Source organism: Amphibalanus amphitrite, unplaced genomic scaffold (genome assembly GCF_019059575.1).
Source record: "Amphibalanus amphitrite isolate SeventyFive unplaced genomic scaffold, NRLGWU_Aamphi_draft 000075F_arrow, whole genome shotgun sequence".
In the NCBI taxonomy this organism is placed as follows: Eukaryota; Metazoa; Arthropoda; class Thecostraca; order Balanomorpha; family Balanidae; genus Amphibalanus; species Amphibalanus amphitrite.
The window spans coordinates 236946-249607 of record NW_024881571.1 but is presented as its reverse complement, the minus strand read 5'-3'; the positions used below and the strand labels follow the sequence as shown (position 1 = coordinate 249607).

The 12662-nt window shown below is 50.4% G+C and overlaps 2 protein-coding genes across 4 annotated transcripts in view; one reads left to right on the top strand and one right to left on the bottom strand.

The window, feature by feature from the left end:
* LOC122379321 (UV radiation resistance-associated gene protein-like) overlaps positions 1-8071 on the bottom strand; it is a 53461-nt gene extending 45390 nt beyond the window's left edge. The window contains exon 1 of one of the 3 annotated variants that reach the window (XM_043361425.1): positions 7631-8071. In XM_043361425.1, coding sequence (XP_043217360.1) covers positions 7631-7662 — 32 coding nt within the window. In that variant the 5' untranslated portion in view covers positions 7663-8071. The remainder of the gene's footprint in view (positions 1-7630) is intronic. The other 2 variants (XM_043361422.1, XM_043361424.1) reach the window with 2 other exon arrangements.
* The window catches only part of LOC122379319 (peroxidase-like), a 38744-nt gene that overhangs the window by 18564 nt on the left and 7518 nt on the right, over positions 1-12662 (top strand). Inside the window, exons 2-5 of the mRNA XM_043361417.1 lie at positions 974-1117; positions 1419-1552; positions 8733-8997; positions 11926-12134. Of these exons, the coding sequence (XP_043217352.1) occupies positions 974-1117; positions 1419-1552; positions 8733-8997; positions 11926-12134 (752 nt within the window). The remainder of the gene's footprint in view (positions 1-973; positions 1118-1418; positions 1553-8732; positions 8998-11925; positions 12135-12662) is intronic.

Below are 12662 nucleotides of genomic sequence, written 5' to 3'. Positions count from 1 at the left end.
GACTGAAACGATCGGCCTCGCATACATTCCAAGCATTGCTGCAACGACCTTGACAAGACAGACGTTTTTCCCAGTTGTCAATTGCATAAGTACATAAATTTATGGTCAATGTACACAGCAGTATAAAAGCTATGACGCCTCGTCTACGCATGTCGCTAGCATGCGAACGGATGAGTGTCACTCATTTGCTTATTGAACTTTTTCGGTGTGTTATTATGTAGATCTCATTCCCGGGACGGTGCATGCGGTCTGTAGCTTGTTCTTCTCCTTTTGAATGACGTTTTACCCAATTCGTTCAAGATAATTCAAATTCGGGCTTAAATCGTTAAGAATGCCTTCTATGAAGTATGAATCCTTCTGTTACATGACGTAATTTCCTCTGACCAAACACGGAATGGTATTTTGTTCACCGCACGCTATGGGGGTGACTCACCACGACACGCATTATACGAGTCATCGGCGCCGTTCTGGAGTTCAGCTACCCGCAGTCGTCGCTCCTTGGGTCGTTAAAAAGATTTACCACCAATTACTGGCAGATTATTGACAATGTCGTACGTCTTATAGTTTGACTGAAGGCAGTTGTGTCCGTCATTCCATCCCAGCTTAGGTTTTAATTGGCCCGTAATTACCGACCAAACTGCTGTTAAAGATGCTGCCACCAAACGGTTTCAGAAATACGCCGCCCCCGAATGTCTAGCGTAGCATGACAAATGTTCGATAATTAAAAACGAAGCAAACAAGAGGAAAGCAAACACAAAGCAAGTAGTCTGTTTGTTCGGTAAGCGCAATGTGCAGCCAACAGCGAACATATGACAAGACGCTCCACAGCAATCCACATCAGTCAGTAAAAAAGTAATAAAATAGTAGTAAACAATGATAAAAAATGAGACCATATGAATACGTTATGAAGATAGTCCAACTAATGAGCCATCTGTTCCTAAGCCCTGACGCCCCACGCTCCCCTGTACTTCAGGTCGCTGCTCGTGTGTACTCTGGTGGCGCTGGCCGCTCACAGCTGCGACTCACAGCAGCACAAGCGGAACATCGGCGGCTTCCAGCCGGCTCCGGTGGCGCTGGGCAAGTGTACCACCTTCGAGGGCAAGCTCGGAGTCTGCAAGTGAGTGTGACGGATAGATCGGAGGCGTTTGGAGATTCCAATGGCTCAGTAACTGGCTATTTATTGTAGCAACATGGTTAGAATTTCTAGGTTGACCTAGCTGCATTCATTAAAAAAAGAATAGTAACATGTGATAGGAGCCGTGGTAGCTTTGCATTTTATAAGGTGTTAGTATGTAGTTCATGCAATGCAGTCACTTAACGACAGCGATCGCAAGGTTCCGATTGCCAGTCAGGTGTCTCATGCGTGCCTATTCCTTTCCTCTCAATCCCTCTGACAGCATCACCCCGTTTGTCCACAGGCGCATCCAGGACCTACAGGGCAACTATGCCGACGTGGCGCAGGCTCTCAAGAGTCCCTGTAACACCCCCTGCATCAGCAGAGGAGTGTGCTGTCCGCTTGGCTCCGCACAGTCCGCCGCGACGCCACGAAAAGGTCAGTCCCTTGGGTCAGTACCTTAAAACACTGATTCTCAGGAAAAAGTGAAAATCACGGAGTTTGGTGCTCACAGGAATAAAAAATATATTATGTTGTCGCTCATAAAATCAGCCGAATTTAGCATCTTTAGCTCCCGGATGCGATTTACCGGCTAGCGCACGTCAAAGCGGAGAGAATGACAAATATTTACGGCGCATTCCGCCATGCGCGCTGCGCAGTCAATAGCTAAGTCAGATTTATGTCATGTTTGGCCGTCAGCCATGAATGCATATTAGTTTGTCCAGCTATGATGCACGACAGCTGCAAATTATCAATAATGGGTATATATCTTGCAGTTGATTTATACGAGGATGCTGCTGGAGAGTGAGCACAAACTATGCCAGACACGTGTTGGGTAAACATTCTGACGTGTTGCATGATTTCCCAATATGGGTAACACAAATTAGCAGTATTCTACCGATGATGAGTTAGTGGTATCTCTGAGAGCAGCCGGTACTTAATCCAGAATATCCTCCACAGGCTCCGCTGTTGTATGTGTTGTAACTGATCTCCAGTGTAGACGGTAACATTCCACACAAAGCCGACTGTTATCTGACAAGGCTAGATAGCAGAGCCACTTAGGAATGTTCATCGAAACTATTGCGACAAAATATACGTGCCAAATTGATTCCCGCTGACGTTGATATCTTATTCGACGCGAACCGTGCGTTGGGGGGGGGGGGAGACTATGCCACAGCCGCTAAGGTAAATGTGTTCATACAAGTTTTGGACCCTATAACGAAATCATATCTCAAGCTGGATCTCATCTTCAGTCAAGAGACATGAAACTAATTTAAAAAGTGAAGTAGCATAAAAGACGCCTCAACGCATCAAAGGCCGTTTGTTATGCATTAATCTTTGAACAGCTACACATCTCGTCTGCCTCCACCCTCGCTATAGATTAACAACTGAGATTTGTCATGCACCTTGCACATCGCACATCGTACTCCCGCGCGGCCACGGCCAATCACACCACATTGTCCCGATCTCCAGATCACTCTTATCATCCTACTAACCTACCTACATTCTCTCCCTCCACATCAATCTCTGATCATCTCCATACATGCCGACCTCGGGAGGCCTCGGGGGGCCAGGCAGGCATGTGCGGCCTCTCTCCGAATTCAAGGGGACGAACCAAAGCGGCCGCAGTGACCTGGCACCGGCTCCCGCACCCCCATCGACCTGGTGTATCGGGCAGACGCTCTGTCGGCCGCCGGGGCCTCGCGGAATGCATCAGCCTCTGCATGGCAATGCCTCGATTTGTCACGGGGACAGAGCTGGCGCCGGCTAGCTGACGCCGCGGCGGCTCAGCAGGCTCAGCGGCGACGGAGACAGGACGGGCGCCGGAGACGCGAGGATAGAACGGGCGCCGGAGTCGCCAGAGGACAGGACGGGCGCCGGACACGCGAGGACAGGACGGGCGCGGGAGTCGCGAGGACAGGACGGGCGCCGGAGTTGCGAGGACAGGACGGGCGCGGGACACGCCGCGCCGGAGGAAAGACTTGTCGGGGAGACGTGACCAGGGCAGAGGGTAGCGTGATAGTGGGTTTAGGTGAGACGGTAGGGTGTCCCGACAGGCGTGGATGCGTGGGACCAAATAGTGATGTGGTGGACGCTAGGTTGGGACAGGGTTGTGCTAGACGCGAAGATAGTACCGAGTTGGGAGGGAGCCGTGCAGTTGCTGAGAACAAAACAATAGTCGCTGCGCCTTTCTGACGTACCGTGAGGTCCTATATGGCACAGCTACTGCTGCTCGTTGATGTGTGCGCAGTAAGGACTCATGGAAGACGATGTTTTTCATCAAGAACTCGTGGAAAACGCGCTGGGACAGGATGATGCAGCACGAACCGGCTTAAGAGCTTAACGAAATAAAAAGCGTTCTCGTTGCTGGGACTTGGGCTTTGATAAGGAGCAAATAAACGTAATGCTTCGAGCTTCCGCGTGAACTTCAAGGCATGTGATGTGCTTACATGAGAATTGCAAACCGTCTTCTAACGACCCAAGCTGGTCAGCCCGGGCGGACGTCGTTACACGCCCGTCCAGCCGCCGGTATCCACCTGCCAGCAGTGTGCCGAGAGTCTGATCTACGGCCGTACTTAATAGTCGCAGCCGACAGCGGGTGTCAACTTTACAGCCTGTCCCGGACCGCCCGTCTCAGCGGCCGGCCGGACCGACTTCCCAGGGTCGGCCAAACGGCTTGCACGGCCGGCAGGTCAGGTCACGGGGGCCACAGAGCAGTGGGCACCTCGGAGGGCGCCTCGGCGGGTCCTCGGCGGCACCCCTCGGCGTCAGAGGTGCTGGCGCCGAGCTGCCGGCGGCACGGAGTGGGCCAGGGTCGCCGAGCGACCGGCACGCGCGGCATGTCAGCCGGCCGGCACCCCCGCGCCAAGCTGAGCGGGACGCCCGCCCGGCCGGCCGTAGCTGCATAGCAATGGCGACAACAAGCCGCTTACCCAACGCCGCGCGGTGAAAGGCCAAGTTCAAGATCGGAAGGGGTGGCCAGCACGTGGAGCACGGCCGTGGCGGCCGAACGGCTGACGGATGGGTGCAGGGACGGCGCGGTGAGGACGGAGGTCACGACAGGGACTGCCAGAGGATCTCCTGGGTGTGGGTGCACTGGCGCGTGATAGGTCAGATGAGTTGATCAGATTGTCAGATTATGAGTCCAGCTCATTCCTTCATAAGGCGATCGAATCTAACAGATGTCTATTTTTTGTTCAATCTTGGTCAATATCCTACAACCATCTTAGTGTTATTCATATTCATACAACCACAACCTCCAATGAGTGCATTTACGCACAAAAAAATGACAGGTTCGGAGACGTTTATAGCAGCGAATCGTGTGCAAATGCCGGATTGACTATTCATCGAGTTTAGATTCACTTCCATCTTCATCGGTCGTGATCTTCGGGAATGCAACATTGATCATTCCGCCTTGACCCAAAGATTTTGCAGATATTCAAATATACAGGCATTCTGTGCTGAACAAACTACCAGATAGACCTGTTGGGCTACCGACCGGAGGATTCCCTCGAATGACGCATGTGTACGTACCTGGGAGCCGCTTTGATAGGGTCCTTTGCTCGCATGCGTTCAGAATATCGCTGCGACGTTGGAGGGTCACAAACCTGTCCTCATCTCTGTCGCATGCGCAGCACGAGGGCGCTGACATAATCCGCCAGCGTCCCGGACTGTTGGAGCTCTCTTATGTATTTGTCAGATTAATATTTTTTGCGTGTTTGAATCCGGAGCAAGGAGGACTTTGCAGTCTGTTCTCGCCATCGACCAGTTACAGTTTGCGTGATGAGTTATGAAGGAAGCAGGCGGTGCCTTCAAAGGATACTTAACCCATATATGCATGAATTAATTTTTTGTCGAGTATTTGTATGAAACTTTCTAGCATTGTTAAACAACATGTTACTAAGCTGCTGACATCAACTGCTTTGTTTTTACATTTAGTGCTTGCCTGATATGCTCGTTCAAAGTGACGTACAAAAATGTACGTCTATGCCAGGTGTCAACAAAACAATTGTGACGTCTGCCGCCGCCGTCCTAAAATAATACATCCGATATCCCTAATACAATGCTAACGTCTTTCGTACTTCAGAAGCGATGTATGAGGGATGGGTTGGGATGGGGATGGGGTTGTGGAGGGGGTAGGGTGACGTCATGTCATCGTTAACCTGGGCGAGGGGAATAACTTGTGTTGTATGGTCAAATATGATGTATGATATGTTGTGTTGCATTAGAGACCCTTGGAAATGGTAGTTACAATTCATACGTTGAATTAGGAAATAGATGTAGATCATGTATGATGAAAATAAGGAAATTTGCAAAACACAACTCAATTATGTCAACTTTTACCGTCTATTGAAAACTTGTCTTATGTACATAATAGTCAACATAGTAGATCTATAAAAAGAGCACGTTGTCAATGGCGATCAGGAGGCGTTCTGCTGCTGGCCACCGACGCGGTGACCCTGTGCTCCCCTGTGGCAGTCACAGTCCGGCGCCCGGCGCGCTCCATGCTGACTACCTGACTGCAGAGCTTCTTGAGGAGACAGAAGATGTAGCCGTTCCACTGGGGGCCTTCGCCCAGGACGTCTGCCTCGTCCACGCAGCTGACGCGTCGGTCGTCGTAATGGCACCACCTGTCCCGTCCCACACTGTACACGTCAGACACTGTCCCGAGCGCGTGGCCCCGCTGTAATGACTAAAGACGGCCATCAGCCGGACGTAAAGTCGCCGGCATGGTCAACGGAGCAGAGCGACTGGTCGCCCTCGACTTAGAACTCGGAGAGGTGCGTCTGTCCAGGGGCGTCGGCCGGCTCTTCCTTCCCCAGTGACGGCATGGTGGCCTCTTGGAACTCGTGGTCCTCGACCACGTCCATCCAGCGGATAACAGCCGCACTGCAGCCGTTGTTGGCAGTCGTAAATGCTTCGATGGTCTGATTGGACTTCTTCTTGAAGGCGTTGATGTCGGTGAACTTGTTCGCCTTCAGAAGGCGATTCCCTCACATGGTACCCGTGCCATGGAACTGGCGCTTCTGGATCTCTGCTGCAAAACCGATCATCAGGGTCAAGCTTGGTGCTGCTTTGGAAGTGACATACATCCATAATCATCCCGAACCGGTTGAGCCGGTGGGTGCGACCAGTTACGGGCTCAGTTGCGTCTTTACGGCTTAGTTACGTCAGTTACGGCTCAGACCAGTTACGTCAGGCGGGCTGGCTCAGCATTCTCTTCGTCGCTAGAGTCTTCGTTTGTGTCGACGCGAACTTCCGGCGGCTCTAGGACGACGACCGTGACATCGGCGACTCGACTTCGCTCCTCGATGCCATCCAGATTTAACAGGGCTGCGGAGTCGGAGTCGGAGTCGAAGTCGGTCGGAGTCGACAATTCTGACCGGAGTCGGAGTCGGAGTCGATTTTGGAAACCGGAGCCGGAGTCGGAGTCAGAATCACCGACAAACCCATCGACTCCGCTGACCTGGCAGGGCTGCTGAGTCGGGAGTCGGAGTTGGAGTCGGTCGGAGTCGATAGTTCTACCCGGAGTCGGAGTCGGAGTCGGAGTCACTGAAAATCCATCGACTCCCGCAGCCCTGATCCAGAACATCGTTGAGGCTCACATTTGCCATCAAACCAAAGCATAAACGTGTTTGATGTTTGGGAAACAAAATGTAACGGATATGCATAGACGTACATTATTGTACGTGCGTTTTTGTGAAACGTACTATTTTTGGATTCGCTTGGTAAGCAAAATTAGCATTATAATGACACCACTCATGAAGTTAGGGTCATGCTTGAGCAGATTGCTGGCAACGAAAGCTAATCTGGGAAAAGCACTTAACTATAATTAAGAACACTTGGCTCACCCTGGGTCGAGCGTCTGAACGGGTGAAAATCTTCCCGTTGCGGCATCAACAAACCGAATGTCTCAAACTCAACACTGAATGCATTGGAACCGTGTTTTTTGGTATTCACCTGACGGCTAACAATGTAAATGATTTAGAACGACCGCGTTTGATGGCTCATTAGCTCTATTTCTATAAAGATGGCACACATTGGTCAACTCAAATTGACGTACATTTATGTACGTCTATGCATATATGGGTTAAGATCTCCGGCTTTCAGCATTAAGAATAGCAGATGCACAGTGGCTCAATGTAGGCATCCGCGTCCCTACATTGCGCATTTACGGCCTCATTTTGTGTCGCTTAGATTCAGATATAAAATAGCAAGCACGCTATCGCAGGCATGCATCAGCTTACAGTAAACAACGAATGATTAAGAATAGCCTAGAATTATAAGTTCTTTGTCCGTTATGTCATCTGTAATTTACGTCACAATTGCAGTATTGCACATCATACTGTTTCGTAATCGGACCCTTTGATAGCCCGGTAAATATCTTCGTCTATACTTAAACGCGGGCCTAGTCTGTCCGGGCTTGGATACACTGATACGGACACTGATATCGTGTGCACACACTGCACACGATAGAAATTGAATAACCGCTCAACCAGTCGGGAGCGGACTGACCGTTCGTGATCCGAAGCTCCAATCTTTGTCATGTTCCGAGACGAGCAGACGTGTCGGTCGGGGTCCTCTTCACCAACAACCGATATTCACACTTGCACCAAACGCTCACACCACTCAACCACTCACCTAACTCACTCACTCACTCAGAGTACTTCACAGTACCCGATTACGAAGTTCGCACGCAGAAAGTGTCATATCACGACCTTTGTCCGCTGTCCAGTGTCACGGGCTGCGAGGCATCGCACCTCCATCGTAGACACACTACCTTTCTCACTCACAAAATAATACCTCGCAACTATGGTTACTTCGGCCTCTCCGAACCCTCACACGTCACCTCACACCTAAAATGGCTCACCTGCGCAGCCCGATCGCCGATCTCGACACCGCACGCACACGCACAGTCCCTTCTCAGTTCTCGGTCAGCTCTGGGTCACTTCTCCCGCGCCCAAACGCCCCCGTACGAAAGCTCATCAACTTGCCCCTAGAGGGCGGCACTGGACCATGGCTCCTGGACGAATATAATCTAGGGTAGAATACGCAGCGCATGAAGAAGAGTTTGAAACGTAGAAAAAAATTATTTGCATTGCTCACTTATAGGAAGCACAGGTCTCTGTAGTTTTAGCTTATTATGCTTCAAACCTCGCGGTCATTTTCGGTTGCCAAGGAGACGGTTGGTAGCTCCGATGGCCAGACGAAGACGTTAAAAGGTCAGCCGGCGCGTGACGCCCCCGGCGGTGAACCTTTGTCTGATAAGGATGATTTTTGCTGGAAGCGCAGAATTTCGTGTCCGTTCTGTCGGTCTGATCGTGTCCGTTCCGTGTCCGTTCCTTCCCTCAGGTCTCGGTCTGATCGTGTCCGTTTTGTGGGTCTGACTGTGTCCGTTCTGTTTCTCAGCCCCGGTCTGATCGTGTCCGTTTTGTCTCCCAGGCCCCGGTGTGATCGTGTCCGTTCTGTCTCTCAGGCCCCGGTCTGATCGTGTGCGCTATTACACAGGCCCTGGGCTGACTGTGTCTGCTCTGTCTCTCCAGGCCCCGCCGCCCCGGTCTGATCGTGTACGCTATTACACAGGCCCTGGGCTGACTGTATCTGCTCTGTCTCTCAGGCCCCGGTCTCATCGTGTACGTCGAGCCGCCGCCGGTCACCGTGCGCGTCGAACAGCGCGAGGTGGAGAAGGCCGCTAAATTCGGCGCCAGCGCGCAGACTCGGCGGCGCCAGCAGGACGCCCAGCTGGTACAGGACAACATCGTGGTGTCACCGCAGGAGCCGGCCTTCAGTCACAGGAAGCTGCAGCAACCCACCCGCACCGCGCTGAAGAAGATGAGCGGGGCAGAGGTGGCGCTCTCCGCGTCGAAGATGATCGCCATGGAGTGAGTACCGATTGCTGTGGAGTTGGAGCACCGATCGCTATGCAGTGAGTGTACCGATCGCCTTGAGGCTAGAATTCACACGCCGCCACGAGTGAGCGCCGATCGTGTATGTGGAACTGATGCCGACTACGTGTCGTAATATGTCAAAACCATTCGGGTTTTCACTTTCCGAGTTCGAGATTAACCATGCGCCGTATTCTAAAAGAGTTCAATAATTAATTTCTCATTTTTTCTCATTTGATTTCTCAGTGCGACATATTCTATTCACTAAAAACGATAAGTCCATCATAAGCTAGCACAGAAAAAGTTAGAATTAAAGGCAATGTGCATTGTTCAAAGAATGTCACTGAACTTATCCTTATTTGCTCTAGCCTGTATACAGAACCGGTTATTATCATCTTTTGGGCAACATGAAACCAGTCAGAGCTTCAGACTTAATACCGCCTTATGTCGGTGGTAGAACCATCGATTCCTCCGGTCACCGAGACGACGGGCGACGAGCTTAAATTGCGAGACGGATAGCTTACCTGCAAACGGGTCTTCATGCTATCTAGGTGTGGCCGTGAAGCAATATTTGGATGGATTGATAAATGCTGTCTGGTCATATGCCAGAGAGGAATTTTATGTACGTCTAGTTATCTAATTTGGTAATCAAATACGTCCACCACAGCTTAACTAATCTCGTACCATTTTGGCTATTCAGCGACGCAATAAAAAGACAATGGATGAACGAACTCAGCTAGCCACTCGTGGAGTAGTGACGTCCGATCTTCACTGATGTCTCAATTAATCCTTCATCATCTTCGGCATGCGAGTGTTGCAAAAGCATCGTTGCAGGGTGCTGTCAGTACTGACTGCACAGAACCGCCAAAAACATCAGTTGGAGCTTGAAATTGGACAAACGCTGAGCGACGCTCAGCGGTGGTTTACAGAAAATTCACTAAAAATTAATCCCAAAAAGACAGAGATCGTTCTATTCTCCACACGTCAAAGAAGAATAGGAAATGAGCTGAAAGTTCAATTTGGAGAAACAATGCTCCGCCCCACTTCAAACGCTAAAATTCTTGGGCTTATTTTGGATGAAAACCTCACGTTTGAAAAACATATTTCGAATATAGTAAAACGTTCTTATACTATTCTGATAGGTCTCTCCAAATTCTCCCGTCGGCTGCCACAGGAAGTCAAGAAATTGATTATTGAGGCCCTGGTGTTCCCACACATAATGTATTGCGCGACAGTGTGGGCAGCATGCAACGCTACACAGCGAAAACGCGTTCAAAAAATAATTAATCATGGTGCACGAATAGTTAAATGCTGCCGACGTCATCAGCATATCACGCCTCACCTTACTGAACTTGAGTGGCCGAGAGTAGAACAACTCATCACAGAACGTGACCTCGCCATGGTGCACCGCCTCCTCAACTCTGTCCATGCACCATCGCACTTGCGAGACCTGCTGCAGCGTCGCGATTGTGTAACCGAGAGGGAAACGCGAGGATCAATGGCGGGAATGCTGCAACTTCCGCGGGTCCGCACGGAGCTCGCCAGACGTTCTTTCGGGTTTCGGGCAGCAGCGAGCTGGAACGAGACGCCGAACGAGGTTCGCCACGCCAGCACGGTCGTAGCGTTCCGCGCGGGGATGCGGAAATGTCGAGCTGGTCTTACCCAGATAGAATAGATCTCATCCGCCGCTTATTTTAAAATACGCTTGTAGGTAACTTGGATTTTAACAGCATCTCTTAGAAAATGAGTATAAATGGCTTATTCGTAGTATTTTAGTAGGTTTTTAGATCATTAGCCTTAAGGACAGTGCATATATGGAATGACTCTTGTGCTGAAAAGCCGTGTTTTAACGGATGCCATACGAATACATGATGATGATGATGATGAAAAACGTTCATCTTCTACCGATCTACACGTTTCCAACTCCGTAACAATGTCTGAGCCTGGCGATCGGTATTGCAAACATGCAACTAAGTGTACGTACAGATAGCTTACTAATAAGTGTCCAATCCATTATTTTGTTGCAACGGCTTATGATCTATCCTGTTCAGCATCAAGCGATTGTCAGAATAACGAGACTGGAATACTCGTGAATAAGCTATCGTAGGTATAATTATGCCGTACATATTTTTAGGTACGTAGCCTTTCATTTCCTACATTTATGATTCCTTCCTGTCACTAGCGTCATTAGCATTTTTCGCGGGCTGTTTTTCTTGTGGCCGGATACAAGTTTTATAGTTGACATAAACAAATACGTATGGGTGCGCTGCACGGCTAAAACGGCACCCTGCTAACATTTTATTCTTGTAGAGACAAACGGTCGATATGGCTCTTTAAATGTTTATCTCGCACGCTCGCATAGCATTTCCATCGACGCCTTTATTATTCGCGTTTTATGGGGTCAGTTGCTCTACTTAGCACAGAAGTCAGTCGTCATTAGCACTGAGATGATCTTATATGATCGCTTTTGCAAGTGATACAAGCTGTTAGTCACGGTTCTGTTCACGATTCCCCGATGCCCACCGCTGATGACAGAATGATTTCATCGCTGGCTCTTGTTATTGATTATGGTTTCGATATCTGAGCCTTCGTCTGTCCTTGTTAGAGTTTTATCGGTTTCAGCAAAGGCTATTGTTTTATCGGCAGCGCACTGAAATTGACGGTGCATTTTATCAGTTCATGAGATAAGTTGTAAATTCAATGGTGCGTATCCCTTCCAAAATGATCGAGTCCTTGAAACTGACATTTAATTCGGTCATATTTCGATTGGTATCCGAAAGAGTAACTGTTGACTTGATTATCCAATGGATAGGCTAGCCTTATGATTCCCAGTTTGACCCAGCGAATATCCGATTCCGATCTCATCTAAGGCCTAGCCACCCTCCCATTATCTGACCTCTGACCCGTCCCCCCCCCCCCCCGCAGCCAGCACCTGTCCCCACTGGAGTCGGTCGCTGGCCTGGTGAAGGTCACCCTGCGGAACACCAGCCTCGAGGAGACCTGTGAGAAGCCGCTGCGGTGTCGCGACTCCAAGTACCGCACCATTGACGGCAGTTGCAACAACCTGCAGCACGGACACTGGGGCAGGGCCGAGACGGCGCTGCAGAGGATCGGAATGGCCGCCTACGCTGACGGTAAGGAACGGGACGGGACGGGAGGAACGGGACGGGACGGGACGGGAACATGAGGAATGGGACGGTAGGGAACAGGAGAGGATGGGACGGTAGGGAACAGGAGAGGATGGGACGGGGACGGACGGAGGATGGAAGGGAAGTGGACGGGACGGGACGGGACGGACGGGACGGGACGGAGACGGGACGGAGACGGGACGGAGACGGGACGGAGACGGGACGGAGACGGGACGGAGACGGGACGGAGACGGACGGAGAGGGACAGAGATGGACAGATGGATGGAGACGGGACTTGTCTAAACGAAACTCAACGGTAAACAATTTCAGTTAACGTTCCTAAAAATACGACCCATACTTTTACTGTTATCCGGGGCACGATTACGAATTATATAATGCATCAAACATAAGCTTTGAGGCGCACCTTTTTCGTGATGACCACGGACAAAAAGGATCTCTGAATGCCATGCATGATGTGCCTGGAATAGCGTTCATAGGATTGGTAGTTTCTTTATTGGCATCAGTCAAGGACTG